At 38.9% G+C, this 25,622-nt stretch overlaps 1 protein-coding gene across 2 annotated transcripts in view; it reads left to right on the top strand.

The window, feature by feature from the left end:
• The window catches only part of GRIN3A (glutamate ionotropic receptor NMDA type subunit 3A), a 155,111-nt gene that overhangs the window by 21,569 nt on the left and 107,920 nt on the right, over positions 1-25,622 (top strand). For both annotated transcript variants that reach the window (XM_046023663.1, XM_046023664.1), the window contains exon 2: positions 24,873-25,477. In XM_046023663.1, coding sequence (XP_045879619.1) covers positions 24,873-25,477 — 605 coding nt within the window. The remainder of the gene's footprint in view (positions 1-24,872; positions 25,478-25,622) is intronic.

The raw sequence follows: 25,622 nt of genomic DNA on the forward strand, positions 1-25,622 counted from the left end.
AATAACTAATTTTCCTTTTCTTTGCCTGTTCTTCAGCATTCATCTAGGACCCATGTTGTTTTGTCCTTTTCTTGGATGAGTGGAGTTCTTATTATGGAACAATAAGAAGTCTATCTCTATCTTGTTTGCCAACAGACTAGCTGCTTAGATTGCTAATTGACTTACTTTGAATCCACTTATGTTCTGGCTCCATCTAATAAAAACAGATGGACACGAAGTTGCTGTGTCTATCTCCTAAGCCAGCTCCTAGACTTCAGCAGCCATTAAGCCTATGGTATGACTCTGCTGAACCAAGCTGAAATCTACTTCTCCCCTGCTGAGTTGCTTTTTGATGATATGAACCAGTGGCTCTTAATCAATTCCTTGACTTCTAGGGAGTCTTTACAAAACTCACACTTCGGCTCCATCCTAGCTCTCCTGGCTCAAGGGGAATGTAGAAACGGGAATGTTAAAAAAATAAAAAAAAAAAAAAAAAGAATTTTCAGGTGTCCCAACCAACCCATTTGGTTGAGAATCATTTATCTGAACCAATGAAAAGAACACCACCATCATACCACTACCACACCACACCACACACACACACACACACAGTGCTTGGTTTACATGTCTATTAGGATGATTCACCACTACTTTCTGTGGTGCTTTTCTTTTGGGAATTAAACCTCTCCCATACACTCTTCCCTTGGAGATGCATTCTGTTAGATTTAGGAATAAAAAATACTAAGCAGAGGATGGAAATGATTGAATGTCATTCTGACTACCTCAAGAAGCAGGACCCATACAGGAGAGGAGCCATGGTGACTCTTTAATTGAACTAAGGGGTAGAAGGAAAGATACTATTGTCAGTATAGGAATTAAGAGCTAGAGGACCCAGATTACCTGAACTTGAATCCCACCCTACTACGTACATTAGCTAAATGCAACTAGGCAAATCACTTACCCTGTCTATGTTTTAATTTCCTTATCTATGAGACAGGGATAATGGAATCTGTTCCACTGAATTTTTAAAAAGAATAAATGAAATAACATAGAAACTGTTAAGAAAGGCCTGGTACATATGAAATGTTCAAGAAATATTAGCTACTATTATTTTCAGATATAATATTAATTTTGTATTTTTTCTCATTTTGCCAGTTTGCAGTTTGTATAACATCCCTGATTGTTAATAGGACTTTTTAGAGTTGTGAGTTTATGTATTTTTATGTCTCATTTGATAGTTTAGTGGAAAGTTGCGGAATGCTGCATCAGATCAGTTTGTGCATTTTTATTGGAATTTTATGAGTAAGTTCTAGAATGGTTATCCATCACTGTGGTTTTAGCTTAAACAGAGATTCAATCATTTCATTTCTATCCATGCCTTCATGCCATTTCCCACTGGCTGCCTTGTCTACCTCATTTCTTCTTCCACCTAGTTATCTGACTTTATAGGAGTAACCTGGTCTGAAACATGCCAATCCTGGACAAACTAGTGAAAGTCAGGAAGAACGTCATTCTGTGTGGTTCACAAGGACCCCGTGGATGCTGGTCACTTGGAGGGAAGTTTAGCTCAAAACCAAGATCTTTCAAAGCTGCCCAAGTGATTAAATAGACTGTCATAGATATTGAGTGTATCAGTGAAGGCTACTGAGGACATAGAAACCACACCAATTATTTAAAGAATGACATCTTAAGATAATGGTAAGAAGTTGTTAGGTAGCTGGAAGTGTAAGAAGAAAACTCCCTGGTATGAAGATAGCAAATCCTGGAAGCAATTACTTTTCTGGAGCTGAGGACAAAAGGAAGAGGCTGCAAATATTGACATTTAGAAGCTTAGAGGAAGAGCTTATGGAGCTGAAACTCAGGTATTTGAGAAAAGTAGTGCTGTTCAGCTGGTGATGGTGGCTCTGGAGGAGCTCAGATCCAGACCATAAACTGGCTGGTTGGTGTTGGTATCTCTGAAGTTGTAGGATAAAGTGGTTCTGCAAGTGTTAGAAAGGCTGCCTTAGATTTAATCTGCCCCGGGAAGGAACCGCTGAAGGGATGCAAACCCACTGCTGGGTTATGCTTAAAGGAACCGGAAGCAGACATAAAACCCACCGGAAGCGAAGAGAAGACAAGAAGCAAGTCCCTACTCTTCCTCCCACCTTGCAGCTTCCGTCTGGTTGCCTCTGTTGGCAGAGCCTACCAGGATCCTCCTGGCAAAGCAGAATGTGACATGTACTATAGTACTAGCTCTTGCATCCCAGAGCAGAGAAGGGAAGAGGCAAGAGGCGACAGCCATATCCACACAGTGAGTTACTCTAAGTATCAAAGAAATAGTAGTGTAGATTGCTAGCACTCATTGCACAATGACTGTGTGCTAGGCACAATGCATTTTCATATTTAATTCTTACTAAATCTTCTCAAGTTAATATTTTTTACCTACATATTATTGGTGAAGAGATTAGGAGTTACTTGGTTAAGGTCACTTATTTAAGGACCTCATTTGCTCAAGGTCACTCAACTACAAAAAGAGGTAGCTAGGAGTCACGTTCACTCTTTGTGGCTCCAAAGTCTCTGTGTAGCTCTGCCTTCTATCGGGTCCGGCATTGATGCTATGATTTCTTTTTTTTTTTTTTTCAAATATTTTTTATTTATTTATTTGACAGAGAGAGATCACAAGTAGATAGAGAGGCAGGCAGAGAGAGAGAGGGAAGCAGGCCCCTGCTGAGCAGAGAGCCTGATGCGGGACTCGATCCCAGGACCCTGAGATCATGACCTGAGCCGAAGGCAGGGGCTTAACCCACTGAGCCACCCAGGCGCCCCGATGCTATGATTTCTTCTAACTCTGAGATGTGTTTGTGAGTAATTAATGTCTGTTTGCTCACCATTGTTTGATTTTGTTTTATTCTCAATAAAATTATTATTTCACAACATTTAACTTATTATGTTAGGCATTTGTGCCTAACTGCTGAGAACTGTGGAGACTGGGCAATTTTCCAATTCATCTGAACTAAACAGATAGTTGAATCAGACAATACGAAGTTTAGGAAAATATATTAATGTGAATTATTTGCTTTGGCCATGTACTTTGTCTTTCAGATCGTCTGGAACAATGCCTGGTTGCCAATTGACTTTATGCCTTGTAATGTCACTGTAATTGTTTGGCAAAATTCCTCCCTTGGGTACCTCATCACCAGAGGTTGACTGTCCTAAGTAGCCTCTCCATTAGAAAAGCAACTTGGATAAACTGATTATACATTTTTGCCATAAATAGAAATCTCTAGGTTATAATATGGATCTGTGGAATAGGATAGAAATTGGAAAGAATTAACCTATTACAGATCTCTAAACTAGTAGAGATCTCTCTTTAGATAATAAATTGCTCCTCTTGAGAATAGACATAGGACATCCGTCACCTTCAAACATTAATATATCCACTAATCTCTGCAAAAGATTACTAATATTTGCATATAGTTTGGCATTCTCCATGCAACAATAAGTGAATGTTTATCTTAATTGGTATTTCTGTTTGAGACTCAGAGACATAAGAATTCTCTGACATAGAGAATTTGGTTGGAATGCAATACCACTATTATCTGTTATTCAAGATGTTTTGATAGTTGAGATTTAGATCCTTAACTGTGTTAGCTCCCTAGTTTCCACTCATCCACCCCTGCTTTGCCCAGACTGCCAGTTATCATTTACCTATAAATACTTACCCAGTTTTTAAAGACTGGGCTAATACCGCCAGTACTTCAGGTCTCTTTATAGCTCTTCTTCTGGCCTCCCAAATCCTGGGATTCACTCAGAATTCTCTAAAACAAAGAACTTCCATGAAAAACAGTTCAGAGGAATAATAGAAAGATTGTATATAGAATAAGTTTAGGTTTGGAATATCCAAATAACACTTTCTGAAAGGCTCTTTCTTTACACCATCATACTGAGAGAGTATAGAAACACCATTTCTGTATTTTCTAATAGACGCTGTCATAACCAAAAGAGGAATAAGTCCAGGGTGAACTTAGGGTAGAGTGTCTCATTCCCTTTAGGTTTCAGGTACAGGGCATGGGCCTTTTTGGTATGTGTATAATAAAGCAATCACTCTCCCTTGATGAGGATCTTACAATTCACAAAGTAATTTCAGTTCACATAAGCTACGTACACATAACTACCTCCAACAACTCTAGGAGGAAGGTGTTACTCCCCCAAATTCCAAATGAAGTTATAAAGAAGCTGAGCCTCAGACTATTTTACCAAGCAAGTATTAAAATGAAATTTGCTGATTTTAAGTGCAGTGCTCTATCCTCTAACTCACTGTGGATTCAGAGAGTCTGGTTCTGAAAGCTTTGTAGTGAATGTATGAGCTGCTTTTGCACCAACTTCAAAACCCAAAGGTCCTGACTCCTCTCTTGAGACTTTAATCACCAGGCTCTGCTGTCAACAAAAACAGGGGTATTCCACCAAAGATCCCACAAGCAGAAATCTTATGAAATCTATTTCAATAAATGATGTTTTCTTCAAAACTGCCTTTAAATTACCCCTTTGGCATCTTAAAACATTATTTATTATCATTCTGAAGATGCAGAGATGGATAAATAATCTTATTTCTTTCTGGAAAAGATTTGTTTGAATTTTCTGAGACCTATTTGACCTTAAGTACATATTAACATTTTTATCATTAGCTTCCCTTATTCATGTCCAGCTTCTAGAAATTTTAAGCACCCCATCGTCTAAGGAAAAATCAGTTTCAAAAGAGAAAAAAATACTTAGAGAATGGAAATAAAGGTTATGGCTGGGAAAATTGGAACATGCAGTTAAAAGAGAAGGTCCTTTGCCAAGGTCATTGGAGCATTTTGGAATTGCCTGTGTGTTACGGTCATTCTGAATCTTTTTCAAAGGTTTATGAAAACATTTACAACAGTTAGAATTTTAATCCTGAGCTTTTGACTATTATATGGGATTCATAAAGTATGTCCTATGACATATTCATATGTTGGGGATTTACTGCAAAATTTTATGTGAGAGTCTGCAAAGTTACTTTGAGGACTTTTAATAAACATCTGGGAGACATTAGTGTAGACCTTATAATTTTCGAGCTGGATGCCCAGTCATTTGGTATAAAAATGTTAGGCTAGCCATAGAAATGCATAAGACAAATCATTATCCCATTATTTCTAAGGATTTATGCCTTAAGCAAATGATAAATTTAATTCTTGATCTCTAAATCAAAATGACTTGTTCATTATTAATTATAATTATATAAATGGAACCCTATCACGGTAGGTATCATATAGGTAATTCCTAGGCCATGTTAATATCCATGACCTTGAGCTCATTGTGGGGGCTAACCCACAGTACCTTGCCTCTTCTTTCATACAGAGCATTCTTTTCACACACCGTGGCTTAGCATTACTAGCACATAGTTCCCCAGTGTCAGTGGAGCAAAATATGCTTTAATTGGTTCTATCTGTAAGGTCATCTCAAAAACCACGTTGTCTTGTTGGAAAAGATATTTAGAAGACACGTGATGCCAGTCTCCCCTACCACTGGACAAACCCCTTGCCCATAATAAGTAATGTTGAATCTCTGAAAATCATGAAATTAGTTACTCAAGTCCTCAAATGTGGTTGCATTAGTCACTTTGTAATCTATTGAATACTCTTAGCGCTTTACCCGTGACATGGCCTCAGGACCCTTTAGAATGTGAAATATTTTACCCTCCTCAGCTAACCCATGTTATACTCTTCATCCAAATGGTAGATTTGTTCTCATTCCCTTTTTATCTAAACCTGTTACATAATGAGTACCTCTAAGCACCAGCCCCACTCCAACCTTTGCATTGACGAACTCCCTCTTTTCTTCACCTGATACTCAGCAAGATACAACTGGTTAACTTTAAGGGGAAAGTCTTGCCAAAGAACTATCAAAAGAGAAGTGAGCCGCTTCTGACTTCATGCTCCCTTCCACTGTCCTGTGCAGAAACATTACATGTGAAGAACAGCAGAACATTACCCTGCCCGGAGGTACCTAGCTTTCCAAGAGGGGAGTAAAAGTTCACTGTCTACTAATCCCAAATCCTTAGGATAGATCGTCTGCCAGAGTTAAGAATGAAAACAGTTGCACTGATATTATCTTGAAACTGTAGGCATATTATGCAGTGTTCAAAATGTTTCCATTAGTACCGGGAACAATTGTAAAAATCTAAAACAAAACAAAAACAGTGCTTACTTAAACTAGAGAGAAAAGTGTGTTAATAATGAGTCTATGCTTAAAATACTATGAACCCCATCTATATCCATATCTTATATGAGGAGCTACCAACCTGGAATATTTTATTTTATTTTTTTAAGATTTTATTTATTTATTTGACAGAGATCACAAGTAGGCACAGAGGCAGGCAGAGAGAGAGTGAGAGAGGAGGAAGCAGGCTCCCTGCTGAGCAGAGAGCCTGATGCTCGGCTCAATCCCAGGACCCTGGTATCATGACCTGAGCCGAGGCAGAGGCTTTAACCCACTGAGCCACCCAGGTGCCCCACCTGGAATATTTTAAAATATATATGAAGAAGGCATCACAAGGGCAACCAAAAGGGAGGCCTCCCTGCTGTGTCAAAGATATGCAGGATCAAACAATAAACTAGCCGTAAAGAAGACCAGTCAAGTGGGTGTATATGGGATTTGCATTAAATGCTATTGTTTAACCTTATTAGACATAAATAATTATTGGTGATAATAAATTAAGCTAGCCAGTGTATCCCCAGTTCAGTTCATTAACTATTACCATAGATAGAGAAGTAGAGATTTCTGCCGATGTAACTACAACCCTGGGGCTACTTACGGACTATTGTGCATGATGCTACACTCCCTAAGACAAAATATACTGTTGGGAAATTTTGCTCTGCACTTTTAACATACGATTTCCACAGTTGACATTTCAACATCATGATTGTTTGCTCTCCTGGGAGATACTGGCATCTTTTGCAAATTTCAGTGGTTGTTGAATAATTGCTGTTGAGATGTTTCTTGCTTCTCATTGGCTGACTTAGTCTCACCACCTCATTACAAGTCTGTGATTTCTTTCCTGAAATCTCTAAGTTTCATCTGCGAGTGAACAACAAAAACAAAAACAAAAAATGGCGATCAATCCTCTCGGACGTGAGAGACTATAAAATTTGGTCATTTGGCAACACATTCATTCATTCATTCTTTCTCTTAGTCTCCCTATGTGCAGCGTTCTACATTTTTAGATAAGTGTTGGGGTGAAGAGTGAAATCTGTGTCCAAAGAACAAATTGACGCTTCCTGGCCTATCTGGGAATTAAATGAGCTGTTGCTTAAAAAGAACCTATGATGACCTCCTCTGGCAGCACATTGTAGTTCTGCCACATGGACAGTGAGGAGTGTTTTCCTAATGACCTGCATTAAAAGGAGAGGCTCCATTTCCCTGAAATGGTTTACTATATAATGTGTCATGAATTGAATTAAATGCAATAATGTTAGTCCTTCCAGCTCCCTGATTGCATAATCTGATTATATTGTTCTTAAATAATTCCTCTCCAAACTATAGCTTTTTTTTTTTTAATTCCTTTATTTGTTTATTTACAACATAACAGTGTTCATTGTTTTGGCATCACACTCCAAACTATAGCTTTATCTACAAGTGGCTAGCATGGGTCACCAAAGAACCATAGGTAATATTGTTTACTTCTTAGGGTTATTACTGAAGGCATCACATTCATCCTGAGACAGACCATGGCCACTCAGGGAGTTTTTACGCGCATCTGACCCATTTTCATTTGTTCTGACTTTGCATTATGTTAATCAACAGTAGCGATTGGTTATTGTGCAGGGAGTGGAAAGATCAGAAGGTTGAATTAACTACCAAATCGTCAATGAGGAGCCTCTGTATTCCTTTGCAGTCAAATGCTCTACCACTGAGCTATACCCCCCTCTGTATTCCTTTGAAAAGAAGGTTGTGGTAGTATTAGGTAGGGCAGAATTAAGCTGCGGGAAATGAAATAGAACTTAATTAAATCCTTCCCATCTGAATTTTAACACCTTTTCTGTAAGAAAATCTTGCCTGATTCCCCTTACTAGGTCTTTCTGGAATATACTCTCTATACCCTTTAGGTTCACAGAACTTACCACTATAATATACAAATTTACTTGGAATGAATCTCACCTCTCATTTTTCTTTTTTTTCAAACAAGTCTCACCAGGCAGTGAAATGTGGTGTTTAAAAGGATGGCTTCTAGAGACTCATTTTTAATTCCATCTTGGCTTCTTACTAGTTTTGTGACCTTAGTTTTATCCTCTGTAAAATGGGCACGTTAGTAGTTCCTACATCATAGAATTGTTGTAAGGACTGAATGAATTAATCATTGCAAAACACTTAGAACACTACCTGGCACACAGTGAATATTCATCCAATAAGTGTTACCTAGTATCATTATTTATTTTATTAATGTTCTATTTTATTAATATCTGCCTCTCCCCTAAACTCTAAGCTCCGTGAAGACAGAAGAAGACATGTCTGTTTTGTTCATTCCCATTACATTCCCAATATATGTTAACAGTGCCTGATATATACAGCAATTCAGCAAATGTTTTCTGTATAAAAAAATATCTAAAATATATTGCCTAGAAACATGAGATACTCTGGAAGTGAATATGAAGTCAGACACCAAAGGATTAAATTTTGCCTCTCTAAGCATTATATTAAGGTATTGAATGAATGAGCCCTATTCTATCAGAAAATACTGTATGAGAATATCTTAGGAAATATGATTTGATCCGCAGATATCCAATTTTGCAGTAAAGAGCCATGCCATGATGAGTTTTTTCAAATACTCTCTATAGTGTATCATCTTTTTAGGACAAGAGCAAAGCAGCAAGCTGTTTGAATACAATGATAGTTATCTCTAATGCTCAGTAAATATAGTCACTTGGCATTAATATGCTCCTTTCAAAGAAAGCCCTTTGCCTGTGTTTATACAAGAGAGAGAACTAGATATACAGCCACAAAGGAGGTAAATGTTGAGATAAAGAAATTTGGAGAAATTTAGAGACCAAGATGGAGATTAAGACAGAGACAAGGATGAAGGTGGAAATGGAGGCAAAGAGAACACCAGATGGGCTTGGATGGAGACAGAGGTGGCCAGGAAAGACAAATTTCTATAGGTCAAGCATCCCAAACTAATTCTATGGGGACAATTTCTGGGATATGTCTTATCAGTCAAAAAATGAGTTCTTGGAAGTTTTTAGAGGAAAGATAAGTTTTAATATGTAATATAGAAGATATCTTGAGTCAGTGTCAGACAACCAACAGATGCCATTAAATAGTATTCTAAGCCCTGAGGATGTGGTGTCTGGGCCCTCCAAAAACTTTCAGCTTCACAGTGAGAGAGTGTTGAACAGACCCATCAACAAATAAGTAAGTTCATTTCCATTACTGACCAGTGCTCAAGAAGATGATGTATTCCATGAAGGTGATGGGTTTGATGGTGAGTGGTTCATCAGGGAAGTTGCTAATTGTGAAATAGAAATTCCAGAAATAGGGGCACCTGGGTGGCTCAGCAGGTTAAAGCCTCTGCCTTCAGCTCAGGTCATGATCCCAGGGTCCTGGGATCGAGCCCCGCATCGGGCTCTCTGCTCAGCAGGGAGCCTGCTTCCTCCTCTCTCTCTGCCTGCCTCTCTGCCTACTTGTAATCTCTATCTGTCAAATAAATAAATCTTTAAAAAAAAAAAAGAAATTCCAGAAATAAAATGGGAAGAAATCAGAGAGGGAGACAAACCATGAGACACTCTGGACTCTGTGGAAACAAACTGAGGGTTACAGAAGGGAGCGGGCTGGAGGGATGGGGTAATGGAGTGATGGGTATTAAGGCGGACATGTGTTGTGATGAGTGCTGGGTGTTACATGGAACTAATGAATCGCTGAACACTACATCAGAAACTAATGATGTACTATATGCTCACTAACTGAACATAAAAAAAATAAAAAAGAAAAAGCCCAGAAATTTGAGCTGAGACCTGAATGTTGAGAAGGAATCAGCCATCTGAGGAACTGTTCTCATTTTGCATAAAAAAGAAGCAGCAAGAATTGTGCTTGAATTTGGTTGTCCAAGATTCCTGCCCCCACTTCTTTCATGGCCATGTATAGCTGCGTCTCTGAATTCAAATAAATAACTTGCTTTTTTATGCTAAATGCTGAGATATTTTCAGTTGTGCATAGTAATAATAGGTGTGTTCTTTTTAAGTCTCAAAATCCTGATAAAACTTCTATCATCTTCATCTGTCCTCTTCTTTCTCTTAACATAGTCTTCTTTATTTACTGTCATTTCCATGTGCTTTGTTGGAATACCATTCTTGGTTGGTCACTGGGATTCCACAGTTATTTCTCTGGTGCTGTTATGGTACTTCGCTTGAAATAACAGATGAGCATCTGAATGGTTGCCTCAACATTGATACCTCCATATATTCAATTATGTTTTAAATGCATCGGTGTGGAACATTTAAACAAAGTTGACTATGAATAGTTTATAAAGCACAATAAATATTTTCCCGCAGCCGTCTTTAGTGTAAAGGAAATGAATGACACTGAGTTTGCACATGTCATGATTCAGTTGTATTTCTAAACAGTGCCTCGGGCACAATGCAGTCGAGCAGTTCTGTCAATCTTCTCAGCATTCAGATGTCACTTTCCTGATTGACATCAGAGAATCTTTGTGTCATCTACAAGAAAATTTTATGGGAAAGCAGATAATAATTACTCTTGCCTCTAGAAAGAAACCCTATTAGTCAAATAGGAAGGTAAATGACTCATAAAAAATAGACCCACATCTCAGCTGAAGGTCAGACTTCTCTGTCTAAACTACACATCACCATTTGTTCACTCAAGCAACAAATCTTCGCTGTGTGTCTCTTCTTTTCTGGGCACTGTTACTCGGGATTTTATTCTAAAAGACAATATATCTGGCCCCCAGATGGTCCAGGGAAGGAGATGAGGGAAGGAGTAATGATTGTGCTATGTTATAAATGGTTGGGGGATCCTCAGAGTGTGGAAGGGCAGCAGATAAAAGGGAGGGAGTAATGCAACTCAGGGGTGAGGCAAGTCAGCTGTGTGTAACTGGCGGGAAGCTGTCTGGAAGTCTGTGGGGGCCAAAATAGAGGTAAAGAGTGTTCTGGGCAGAGAAAGTGACCTACCCACGCATGTGGAGGTGACACAGCCGGGGCACTCGCCGAAGTCCACGTTTGGGCGCACGGCTTCCAAGATGAAAGCAAACTGATATATTTAGGCAATTGAATAAACAGGACAAGATGCCACTGCTCCTGTGCTTTAGGGGAGATAAGCGTGAGGGCTAGAGTACATAGAGATGTCACGGGCTACTCTGATGTCCCGTGTAATCTGGAAAGGCAGTCAAGAGGTAGGATAACAGGGTTCTCCAGGACACAGAAAGGGGAGAGAATCATCAACATTGTGAATTTAGCATTTTGAGTGCTGGTCTGTATTATAAAGACAGTTATCAATTCCCTCACCCCCCCTTTTTTTTTCTGGAAATGATAAAGACCTCTCAAGGTCCCTGTTTTCTTTTTGGGTCTGTGCTCCATGACTGACTTAGAAAACATAGTGATGGTCTTTGGAGGTTCTTCCCATTTTAAAGCCTAAAAGATTTTGGCAAGAGTTTCAAAGAAAATAATGCCAACAGAGGCTAAAAAACTTAACAGAATGACTGTATAAGGACAGTTAATAGTTCCAGAAAGACATAATTCCAGGCCTTATACAGTAAATCAGATGGAAACCCAGAAAATTCATTGTATTTGATTTGATTCTTTTTAGCACTAAATATATTAGTAATTAATTATTCTGTGCTCTCAGAATATGATGTAATTATATATGTTTGTCACAGTGGGGAAGAAAAATTACTGAATGCATAAATCAATGCACTCTTTCTACCTCTTCTATAAAGGGCAGTTATTTGTGGCTTAAGGAGTACAGAGATTAGAGTGTGCAAGTTTGGGCTGAGCCCGAATTTTTCCTTTAAAATTCAGGAGATAAAATTCAACACAAGAACATACTAATAAATATTAAAATGCAGTCATATTCAATAAAGATCATTAGGAAGACAGACCACCTCAAAAAACAAAAACAAAAACAAAAAAACCCCCAAAAAACTAGTAACCTTCCTAACTTGAGTAATGCCTTTAAATCATTCTTACCCTTTAATTCATAGCCTTCCTTAAATGGTACAAGAGTTTGTGTTGGGTGAACTTGAAGGTGAACTTCCAAACCAAATGATAAAATCATAAGTACACTAATTGGCTTTTGGTAGATCATTTAAACTTAATCATTCTGCCCTATCTGATTATTACTGGGCTTGAATGGATACAGGCAATGATTTGACAAGTGAGTTCACAACAGGGCAGCTGCAATCCAAATCTTAAATTTGGTAACCTAGCCAACTAGGTCTTTTTTCATTTCATATTCAGTGACGACACTCACACGGACCCTCCTGGAAAAACATAGACCTGTTCGTTCAGGATTCATTGTCCTAGACCTGAGGTCACCACAACTGCTTAAAGAGCTTCTGAGTTTGATCACTAATTCATGAGAAAGAACTCCCTCTGTGACTAGAGACTTTAAGAACTAAATTCAACATTTCCAGTGCCTTCTTACTGTGAGCCAGGATTTGAAAGGTAAAAGAATTAATTATGCTAATGCCTAGTAATGCAAATGAAATAAAATGTCATTGCAGCAAAGCTTAATCATAATTAGTGGATCACAAGTTTTGAAATAAGGTGCTAAAATGGAAATTTACTGAGATACTGTTTAATGGCATACTAATACTCTTAATGGTGTTAAACTGGTCAATGTCAGGTAGCAAGCAATGAATGTGAGTCTATACAAATTTTTTAATTTCCAAATGAAATAAGAAGCTGTTATGCAATTAAACTGACTTTATAATTATGAACTTCATCTAGAGTGCTAAATCAGCATACACACACACACACACACACACACACACACACACACATATATGCTATATTACATCACAATTAGCTGAACCATGGTTTAAATGTACAAAACCTGTACTTGTATCAGTAAAAAAAAAAAAAAAAAAATGGCTCAAGGAATTGAGAAAAAAGCTTATGTCAACTGTGGTGTCAATCCTAGAGGGTATTTAAAAATAGAAATAATCAGCATTTAGCTGAGTTTTCATTCTCACTGTAATAAAGCAAATTAGCATGTGACATAAGCCATCTCTTAATAATAGTTTCAAGCCGCATTGACATAAAGTAATCAAATTTCCATAGGAAATTTAACTTGCATGCTAGACAGTTTAATTATCTGGTGCACATTTCAATAGTTCCCATTATAAGAAAATATGCCAGAGTTTGTCACCGAGAGTGTCTATAACAATAGTTTGAACACTTCGATAAATTTTAATTATCTTATAAATCATCTGCCTGCTGATACATACAAATGTGTATATTCATTCAAATATTACTTCATTTGGCCAAAACCTGGGTGGTGAATTAGTAACTAAAATCATTCTTAAACTAAAAACTTTATTCCAGAAGTTCTTAAAAGGTAACCAGTAATCTCGTCTTCTTGTAATATGAACATTAAAAAATGGGCATAGAATTTGACCATTAAATCTAGCTTTAATATCCTACTCCAGAATGCCTCCTTTACCTCTCTGTAGGTTATTGATCCTGCCATCCCTTCTGTCCAGAAAATAGATATGGAAATGGATCATGTCATCTATTTTTATAGTGCTCCACAGAGTGCTTCGTACAGCACCTTCACAGGCATAACATCACGTGATTCTCCTGCCCTGAAGTAGTTGGTGGGCTCTTGGTAATTTTTCTCTCATCTCAGTTGAAGAAATGGAAACCACAATCCCCACAGAACAGTCCTGATCTCAAAAGCAGTCCACAGCTTCCTCAGTACTGCTGAAGCTGATCCATTTTGCTTATAGGATGATCTTAATGCTTGTTACTCTTACTTTAGACAAAATTGTGACGTGAGAATTAGGCTCTTTTTCGAGATCAAAGTATCTTAAGGGGTGGGGGGGGGTCCAAGAAGTTGGTGAAGGTAGGCACACTGACACAAAGAGAAGGGATGGAGAAAGCCTGACACCATGGCAGGAAAGAGAGAAATACACTTTCTAAAGAGGCTCAAGAGTTCCAGCATCACCAGAAGCTTGGCTCCTCCCAGAGTTCAGTCAGCATGGACACCTGCTGGCTCCATGGCCCAGCAGTCAGGTACAAAGACTACCGCAGACATCAAAATGCTGTGAGTCATCAGGGAAGAATCAACTGTGTCAGCCCAAGGAAGTGTGCTGGTCTTATTCATAACACTAATAATAATAATGATGATAATAAGGAGCCTGATATTTATCAAGTATTTACTACACATTAGGCATGTGATATAGCTTCCCTAATCATCATATTCTGCTTCCATCAAGCCTTCTCTTCCCTCCCACTCCCCCGTGGCCTCTTGACCTCCACCTGTAGACTCAGACTTGCACCAGTGTCCAGGGGTTGTCCAAAATGTAAGCAAGAACACTTGTGATGATATTTGCCTCATAATCTAAAACTTAAAAACCAAGTCACCATACCTTTTAGTCTGGCTTAAACTTTGGGTCCTGTTTCTTGTCGCTGGGCACCTGCTTTATTTCTAAGCTATCAGTTTGTGTCCGGTGGTGATGATAGTACCGTATAGACTTTAAAATCCATGAAAGAAAAGACAGTATTGGTCCTACTACTGTAGTCTCAGTAATTAGCATTCAATGACGGGCATAAAATAGGTGCTCAAAATATGTATTCAACTCTTCATTAAATCAACTGAATGGACCACCAGTCTAGCCCTTATACTTAGATTCTCTTGGTGTAACATTCCTAATCTCAGCAGTAGCAGAATTATTATAAACTACCACTTACTTTTTACCATGTGCAGATGCTTTATATGTATTATGTTATTTAATCCTTACACACATTTTTGCAAGGTAGGTATTTTCATGGCACAGAAAAGGAATATGAAGCTCCATGAGGCTAAATGATTTTCACAAAGTCTGTTACACACAACTGGTAACAGAACTGCAGTTCAAACAGAGATCTGAGATGCTCCATGTAGAGCCACCATGTTCTCCTCTGGACTCTCCTGGGAATTGCCGTGACTTTCTGAACCCCAGACCAAGGTTTTGGACCTTCTTGTTTGCTGATAGTCTTTCCTGCTATCACATGCCTCCCTGTCCTTGGTTCACCCTTTCCTGTGTTGGGACATTTTGCCTGAGCTGACTGCTCTCCTAAGCACCACATAACTACATGTCTTCAATAGTAATATCCTTTTGATCGTGACAGTTTTAAGCACCAGAGGTTGCACCTGGGTAGGGTATATCTTCATATGAGTGGTCTGGGAGAGCAGGGCTCAGAGAGTGAGTGGCAGCCAAAGGCTTTAAAGACTATAAAGGGTGAGGTGAGAGAAACAAAGTATAGCCATCTAGAACAAAAGGCATAAATGAGGTGGAACATGGATGAACAAATTGGGTATCAGTAAATAAATGGAAATCTAATGAGAAAAATATGTGATCACAAGCAAAGTGCGGATAACTTGAGTAATCACCACAAACTAGTTAACTGGCTTTGCTCCTGACTTCCCTTTTTGGAAATTAGCCTGGAATGAAGAAGGACTGAGTTGATTCAAAGGGTAGAGCATGCATGCTTCCAGGGCTTCTCGGCCTGAAGACATGCATCACATTCTAACCATGGCCTGGCATGTCATAGGCTCTCAACACGTTTTGTTGGATGAATAAATCAGCCAGTTGTTTTTTTGGTTTTTTTGTTTGTTTGTTTTTTGTTTTTTTTAGATTTTATTTATTTATTTGACAGATAGAGATCACAAGTAGGCAGAGAGGCAGGCAGAGAGAGAGAGGAGGAAGCAGGCTCCCCATGGAGCAGAGAGCCTGATGTGGGGCTCCATCCCAGGACCCTGGGATCATGGCCTGAGCCGAAGGTTGAGGCTTTAACCCACTGAGCCACCCAGGCACCCCTCAGCCAGTTGTTTTTGAAGACAATGTTATGCATGCCAACATTTCCTCCTAAGACCAGGTCGGTCTACCAGTGTCCTCTGTATTCCAGAAGGTGAATTCCAGTCTTCTCCATATCGCTGTAGTGAAATAGACTACACCCAGCCTGACTGGCAATATGCCAGCTACACCGTACATCCGTATTTCTACCTTCCAAAGCGTTCATTGTGCTCTACTACTTGGTTATGTTTTGTTTTATATATCACTCAAAAATCCTGAGGGATATGCCCTAAGATCTTTGTTGACACCACCATACATTATGGTGGAACGCCAATACAGATTATAGTTTCAACCACGAAATTCAGTAAAATCTAAATGAAAAATTTAAATGCACCTTTCCAAACTTTTTTCTTCTACCAAGCACAAAATGTATGTCATTCATTATACAACTGGCTTTCTTTGTTCAGTTGCTGTTAATGAAGAAATACAAGTCTTGTCATTTTACGAGAGTTGGTACAAATGGAAGGACGAGTGAGGAAAACTGCTGGGAAGACAGGTGCCTGCTGGACAGCAGGTTCACTCCCTCCCCAGGGCCCAGAAACCAGCCGCAGGGAGCACGTCATGTCATTACACATTAAAAGTGACTGGATTCCATGAGCCTTTAGGATTACTTGCAAATAATCGGAACTACAAATATTAAGTCTATAAAAGTCACCACTCTACCTCACGTGTTCTTACCAACTAAAAGGAATGGTTTAGAGTACTAGCCAAAAGCACAGGCTTTCAAGTCCTACAAAGCTGGGTTTTTGGATTCAGGCTCTTATTTCTTAGTAGCCATGCAACCTTGGAAAAATATTTTTTTTTTCAGTTTTTGTCATTTATTTAAAAATTTCATAAAAATTAAAAATCTTCAGTTTTTGTCATTTATTTTAAAAAGCTAATCATTGTTGTCACCTCATGAGGCCATTGTGAGGATAAAATAAGACAATATGCATAAAGCACCAGGGCCATTGGTAGATATTAGCTCTTCATTTATATTATTATTATTAGATTACAATTTCTGGGCATGGACTCTGCCTTCTGTTTGCCTGAATCCCTAATGCAATGGTTAAAACAAAAAAAAAAACAAAAAAAAACCCCTAGTTCATTTATTTAAAAGCCTGGGCTGCCAAAGGAATAAGCTTTAATTTTTAGAAAAAAAAAGTCTTCTGTGTAATATAGGTCAAATGAGGTGTGAGATAATGAGAAGCCACAAACCTCCTGCAGCCTCCTTGGCTGAGGAGAAGCTATAGCAAGGGAGAGCTTGAGCCCCTTGAACACTTTCAGTAATCAGCAGACTCATGAAAGGGAGGGAATTTCATCTCTGTTAAAAGTAGTGGAAATACTATACTCATTTGAGCTTTCTGAGCTTTTGGCCCAGAAGGCAAAACTAAATGGTTTGCTTGCCCAGGAAAGAACTGAGAGGATTTCATTTCTTTCTTCACTCTCCAAGCAAACCTGGCTTCACTGCCTCCTTTCTTCTGTCAGGGAACATCTCAAAGCATCTGGCAAGCTCTTGACTGCAGCCAGTCCTGTTTCTGAAACTTTTACCGATCCAGAAAATAGCTGAATCTGTGCTCTTGGGAAAAACAAAGATTGATGGGGGATTTCCAGCAGTTGGCGCCAAAAATTCCTTAATTGTAAAGTGACGCTAGAATCAGTACCAAAGAGAGAAGGGGTTTGGGTTTGGTTTTTTTTTCCCCCTTTTTGTGTATGGAGGTGGAGACAGTGGGAGACAGATACTCTGCAGTGAACATAGTGTCTCCCAAATAAATAGCCTCCTCCAGCCTGAGATAGAGTTGCTGTTTTCCTGTTAGGGAGTTGGTATAATTGGTATTAGTAAAAGACACGTACTGCAGGGACTGTTGTGTGAAAATAAACAAAAAAGAACAATAACAAAGAAAAAAAATACATTGCAGTCACTTTAAAAGCACTTCCAACACAGTGACTTAACTCTAAGCAAATTGTAAGAGCTACCTAGCTTCCTAGGCCTTCCCTGAGCGCTGGGCGCTTCCCAGGCATTATTATGTTCTCACGTTTAATTCTCACAATGAATCCGAAAGGAAGGAGGTAGCGTTAGCCCTGTTTTAGAGATAAGGAATTTATGACTCAGAGACACTAAGTGACTTGTAGAACACCGCTTGGCTTATAAATGATGGAGCCAGAATTTAAGAGATTACCAGGATTACTGTCCCTGGCCATTCTGCTTACTGCCCCAGATAATGAGAGACAAGCTCAGCTGACTGAAGAAGACTGTGGCCAAGTCAGCATGGAGTGTTTGGGACTTAAGGAAACATTTGCAGACACTACAGAAGAGGAGAGTGAAGCATCAGAGAATACAGAAGAAGGTGGTGGTTCCAACAATTACCTGGGACTAGAAATACAGTATCTAGTTGAAAGAGAATGGATGGTCAGAATGAGAACACAATATTCATTAAATGTGTATGTTTTTGTGAATGGTTACATACATTTATCTATATGTAGTACTTAGTCGTTTTATATACATTTTCTATTTTTGCGAAAGTCCCAATTGCAAGTGCTTGTCTAGTACAAATATTTGCATCCACCTTCCGTACTAATCATAAGTATTAAACTTTTCCTGGCACCTTCTTCCCCCTTTCCTACTCTCACCACACCCTGTTCGTTTCATTTACAGTAATTTTTATAATTTATAATTAGTGTTTCTTTGTCTGCATACCTGTGTATTGTCTAGCTCTCACTCCCCTTACAGGCAATGGGAAATTTCTTACAGGGGCATGGCTCACAGTAGAAGCCTAAAGTATTTTTCTTGATTGAATGAGTGCTCACTTGAGGATTCTATTTCCTGACTGATTGGTAAACGTTCTTCATAGTTGGTGAACATTAGCTCTTGTCTGTCAAATTTGTTGCATCTATTCTCGTTTCTCATGTTCCCTTTGTTTTTTATTGTTGTTTATGATAGGTGTTTAATCTAGAAATAAGGTATATTGTAATATTCAGTTTAATGTATTTCTCTTCATCGTGATTTTTGAAACATTTGTACATATTAGGTCTTTTTTTGTTTTTTTTTTTTAAAGATTTTATTTATTTATTTGACAGAGAGAGAGATCACAAGTAGGCAGAGAGGCAGGCAGAGAGAGAGGAGGAAGCAGGCTCCCTGCAGAGCTGAGAGCCTGATGCGGGGCTTGATCCCAGGACCCTGAGATCATGACCTGAGCCGAAGGCAGCGGCTTAATCCACTGAGCCACCCAGGCGCCCCTAGGTCTTTTTTTTTTAAAGATTTTATTTATTTATTTGGCAGAGAGAGACACAATGAGAGAGGGAACACAGGCTGGGGGAGTGGGAGAGGGAGAAGCAGGCTTCACGCTGAGCAGGGAGCCCAGTGCAGGCTGATCCCCAGAACCCTGGGATCATGACCTGAGCTGAAGGCAGATGCTTAACAACTGAGCCACCCAGGCACCCCTTTATTAGGTCTATCTTTTAATGATTTGCTATTATACTTTTAACTCTTAAATGATCTGGAATTAATTTTTAACATATGGTGGAATTGGGAATTTAAATGAAATTATTTTCACAAACAATTATTTTCTCAACCCCTAATTTCATGTGTATTTCTTCCATATTCCTTTATGATTTGCAACATATGATATATCAACATAGTCTATTAAATCAGTGTACTTCTTTACATACGTTAACATATCTGTTCTATTTATTTACCTGTTAATCCTTTTGCTACTACTTCCCTGTTTTAATTATTGTTTTATAAAAATCTTATTTTATAAAAGTATTGTTTTATAAAAATTGTGTTTTCTGATGTATCTCTTCAGACAAGGCCCCTCTATCATTTTTCCATTTCCAAATTCTCTTACCATTCTTGCCTGACTTTACTTTCTGTGGAATTTTAATATTTTACTAGTTATCAATCCAGTGTGATCATAGCAGGTGAAGCAATCTTTCCTTGCACCACTGACTGATCCTCCGACACTGGCAACTTCCTTGCCATCCTGGCAGCTCCTCTCTCCCTCCAGCTCTGTACTTGACTTGTTGAGATTCCGTGCATGCATTTCAGCATGACCATTCTTGGCCTATACTTTCCGGAATTTTAGCCTCTGAACCAGTGTTGCAGATTATGATGGGAATCAAACCTTACACATCAATGGAGCAGAACGGCATGTCGTCTTAGGTAGAAATAAAGATTAAGTTCAACATGTAGGAAAATTATTTGCAAGCCCCTTACATTATCTATTTAGTTTGGCATGTATGGTTTTTGTGTACAGAAAACTATGTGCAATAATACACATACATTATGATACATAATAATACATATAACATGTCATACATTATACTCATTTAGGGGAGATTTAATGGTATATTATCTTTCTCCCTACATCCCTCTACTGAGTCTATTTATTTTAATTTATGTAAATTGAATCCACTTATGAGGCAGTTTTACTCTGCATGGTTGAGAGATGCCTCCTGATTCTTAGGTTATTTTGTTATTGAATCTCTGATTTAGGAGGTAGCAAAATTTATTTATTAATTATTTATTTATTTATTTATTTAACTTTTTTAAAGATTTTATTTATTTATTTGACAGAGATCACAAGTAGTCAGAGAGGCAGGCGGGGGGCGGGGGGGGGGGGCGGGGAGCCTGTTGCAGGGCTTGATCCCAGGACCTGGAGATCATGACCTGAGCCAAAGGCAGAGGCTTAACCCACTGAGCCACCCAGGTGACCCCAAAATTTATTTTTTAAAAATTACATCTTTCAGGCCATGGATTTACTCTTCTACAAACAGCAAACTGTATGTAAGACATAGGTTTTGAGTCTCAATTTGGTTTTATGAGTCCTGTTTAAGTTTTGCCCCAGATTTGTATGGAAGTTTTACTATTAGGCTTGAATTTCAGTGTTACAGTTTTCATATATTTGTGTGTGTGTGTGTGTGTGTGTGTGCACATATGCACACCTATGCTTTTATTATTATATGGAGAGAAACTGGAAGATGCTGCATCTGAGGCTGCTGGATAAATACAGTATCACTAGATGCTTCCAAACTATTATTTAATATTTGTTTGAAGAATGATGTTAAAGGATAAATCTGTTCAAGGATTAACTTCAACTGGAATTTCTTTTTTTTTTTTTTTTTTTTTTTTTCAACTGGAATTTCTTAATAGAATTGTTTATAGGGATGGCTGTAATTATATGGATTAATAATTATCCCTGACGGGAGGGAAGGTTGTCCTTCATATCGCTACCATGTCACTCTAATGCCAAATGCAGTTGTTTCTGCCTGGTGCTAAATGCTCAATATAATTAGCTAATTTCACTTCCCTATTTAGCAAGAGGAGAGTATTTTCATCCCTGCTTCCTTGCTCCTCACATACCAATTTATTCCGCCCCCTGAACAAGTTTATGGTTGACCCTTTCTTCCAACTAGAGGCAAAATTTTGGGTCTTGAAGCTCTGTTGGAGTTGTCCTTTTTAGTCTTTCAGTGCAGAGATTATGATCATAGGCTAGGACTTGAGGTAAGCAAAAGAAAACTGTGTTTGACAAATACTATCTCTGATTAACTAAGAACCATGTGATAAGAGATGGCTGAGATATGGTCTTTAACCTAAGGAAACTTCCAGTCTAGCATGAAAGATAAACACTTAATCGAATAGCTACATTATGAAGAGTTCTGTATTAGAGGAATGACCAAAATGAGACCATGACACAGACGTGAGATGATTAATTCTGCTTGGTCAGGAGTCAGAGGAACAAGCAAATGAACAAAAACCCAGTTCACCATTACAGGAAATCAAGAGGGCAAAAATATTGTGAGGAAAAAAAGATCAGCAGTTCTGTCAACTGTACTTCAGTTTTTTAAAAAAATGTTAAAGGTTAACAGCAGCAGAAATGGTAGTAAATAGTACATGAGTTAGTTTCGGGAAATCTGCATGAATAGCTGAGTTTTGGAGGATAAATACGAGTGTCCCGGAGATGTTGAGAGGGTAACATACCCCATTTGTGTAGGTGTAAAAATGCTCACTCTGCTACAAGGAAAATAAATTGTCCACTATGACTCATCTTGGTGTACATGTTTGGAGTGCTGGAGGTGAAGTTAAAGACTAGGAATGGCCTCCTAAGCCATACTATTGATTCTGAAATTTGTTCTATGGGTGACTCAGAGGTTAGGGTGCAGAAGAATGGTATGCTCATATTTATGTTTTAGAAGGAAAGCTGGCAAAAGAGTAGGGAGCTGAGGCCAAGAAGATAGTTGGGAATAATTTGTTCCTGCCAGCTAAATGTAGAGCTTGCCCTCCGTTCCTTTTTGCTTCTGGAAGAGGGTTAAAGCAGAGGAGGAAATAGAAAGGAAGAAAAAATCTAAAAGAGGATGAGAACATTCTGGAGGAATTTGTATTGATCAAATGAACAAAAGAAGTGAAGAAGGGAAGCTTCCATTTCTCTCACCTCAAGATCACTTGTATGGCATCTCGGGCCTGAAAACCAGGAACTACCTACTAGATGCCATCTCCTGGTTTCTAACACCTTTTTTTGCCTCTCACATCTGATCTTGTCATTAAATTTTAATTAAAAAAAAAAAACAAAACTTTCCTCATTTCATTCTTAACATGACAATGCTGACTTGCAGTTTAAACACTTAGCACCTAATCAAGATCCTTATTTTCCCTCTTCTTGTTGAATGCTGCCCGGAGATGATTCTCCAAAAGTTCTGCTTTTATCATTACAAACTCTGCTCAGAAGCTTAATTTGAAGGACAAAAGTTAAGTTCTCAGGATAAATTTTAAAACTGCATCCTTCACAGGCACCTGGGTGGCTCTGACAGTTAGGTTAAGTATCTTTCTTTGGCTGGGTTCATGATCTCAGAGTCTTGGGATCCAGTCCTGCATCATCATCATCATCATCATCATCATCATCATCATCATCATCATCGGGCTCCCTTCTCAGCAGGGAGCCTGCTTCGCCCTCTCCCTCTGCTTGCTGCTCCCCCTGCTTGTGTGCGGGCTCTCTTTCTAATAAATAAATAAAATCTTTAAAAACAAAAACACCTCCATCCTTCCTACCAGCACGACAGCTCTCATTTACTGTGGCCTTTGCCCATAGTCTTTCTCCCATAAATCCCTTCTGAATCCTCACTCCTTAGTCTGCTCCTATTAAAATTCTTTTGGTCCCCCCCCCAAAAAAAATTCTTTTGGTCCTTCATAGAATTCAGCTCAAGTCCTATTTCTCGTCACACATTTTTAGGTGAGTAACGGGAGGCCACACTTACCTTATGTTAAGCACTTGAAACTTTATTTAGAAAGCCTTCCTCATTTCTCCACATATATTATTTGTCTGAATGTTTGGAAGTTCTCAAAAATATCCAATATCCTAGTTTCCAGTGGGAACATGTTTCGTTCAATTCAGCCAGTATTTATTGTGCACCTAATATGTGGAAGGTATCATGCTAAACATTCTCAGGATGCCAGTGTTAAGGGGTGTGTAAGTCAAATGTCTGCTCTCAGAAAGAACAGCTAACAAATTTATTTATTTTTATTTTTTTTTTCAAAGATTTTATTTATTTATTTGACAGAGAGAGATCACAAGTAGGCAGAGAGGCAGGCAGAGAGAGAGGAGGAAGCAGGCTCCCCGCAGAGCAGAGAGCCCGATGCGGGGCTCGATCCCAGGACCCCGAGATCATGACCTGAGCCGAAGACAGCAGCTCAATCCACTGAGCCACCCAGGCGCCCCCAGCTAACAAATTTATTAATTGGAGAGTTGTTTCTACTTGACCTGCATGATTAATGATTTGTGACTTTTCAAGTAAGAAACGATAATAAGAAAAAGTACTCTTCCTTCATTGATTTGGGTAGATGAAATTGTGATGGAAGTTCCATAAATGTGTTTAAATGGCACACATTTCACATTTCACAGCAAAAATCCCTTCTCAATAGACGCAGATACAATCAAGCCTTCAGTACTGAACTATACACTTCATCCTACTGTATATATTGCTAATTAGAACATAGGTCTTCATCCATTTGGGCTGTTATAACAAAATATCACAGACTGGGTAGCTTATAAACAACAGAAATTGATTTCTCACAGTCGTAGAGGTTGGAAGTCAGAGATCAGGGTGCCAGTTTAATTGAGTAAGAGCTCCCTGCTGGGTCACAGCCTGCCAGCTTCTCACTCGGTACTCACACAACAGTAGGGGCTGGCTCTAGGGCATTAATCTCATTCATGAGGATTCTGCCCTCATGACTTCGTCACTTCCCAAAGGCCCCACCTCCTTCTGCCATCATATTGAGCATTAGGATTTCAGCATGAATTTTGGGGAAACACAAACATTCAGACAGTAGCGCCATGTGTATTTAAAATGCCTTCTTCTGAGGCTAAAAGTTTAGGAAACTGATGTATCCATTTACCACACCATCCTTATATAAGTGCCTACACTGTTTTAGACATCTCTGCTATTCATCTTAAAGGAAAGCAAACATAATTTAATTATTTCACCTGAGGGGAGAATTTAACAAATGAGTTACTACCAGCCATAGTTAGAAATGGAATATACGAAGGGGACAAGCTATAAGGAGGTAGACAAACCTGATAAAAATTTAAGACCAGCTGGGTCAGGCCTGACATTTATACCAAGACCCATTTGCCCTCTGGTACTCTTAAGGAAAATCAGTTGTAAGGATTCAGTAATCCCATTAGATAGGAAATATAATTTTCCAGATGATGGGAATTTTATCCCAGAGGCATATGAATATTATAGGGAAAAATGAAGGATTAAGTAAGGCTCAGAAGAAAGCAAACATACCCTATGTTACCACCTTTGGCCAATGCTTTCTAATTCTTCTTTTTCGTATCTTTAAATACAGAATCCCCTTCACCTACAACTGAGTTTAGAAAATTCATTAAGTTCTGATGCTGATGTCACTGTCTCAATCCTGACCATGAACAACTGGTACAATTTTAGCTTGTTGCTGTGCCAGGAAGACTGGAACATCACCGACTTCCTCCTCCTTACCCAGAAAAATTCCAAATTCCACCTTGGGTCTGTCATCAACATCACCACCAACCTCTCCTCCACCGATGACCTCTTAAGCTTCCTGCAGGTCCAGCTTGAGAGTATTAAGAACAGTACGCCCACTATGGTGATGTTTGGCTGTGACATGGAGAGTATCCGGCGGATTTTTGAAATTACCACCCAGTTTGGAGTAACCCCCACTGAGCTTCACTGGGTGCTGGGGGATTCCCAGAACGTCGAGGAACTGAGGACAGAAGGTTTGCCCCTCGGGCTCATTGCTCATGGAAAAACAACTCAGTCCATCTTCGAGTACTATGTACAAGATGCCATGGAACTGGTCGCAAGAGCTGTAGCCACGGCCACCATGATCCAGCCAGAACTCGCTCTTATCCCCAGCACCATGAACTGCATGGAGGTGGAAACCACAAATCTCACTTCAGGACAGTATTTATCAAGGTAAGATTCAAGGCCTGTGTTACATCCCCACTCACACGGTTTTGACTCAAAGCAAAATTTCCCTCTCTCTCCCCTTTGCAGAAATCTTGACTTTGAGTAGCTTTCAGCTCTAATAATATTTCTGAGAGGCTTTTGTTACATAAGC

Source organism: Meles meles, chromosome 11 (assembly GCF_922984935.1).
Source record: "Meles meles chromosome 11, mMelMel3.1 paternal haplotype, whole genome shotgun sequence".
NCBI lineage: Eukaryota > Metazoa > Chordata > Mammalia > Carnivora > Mustelidae > Meles > Meles meles.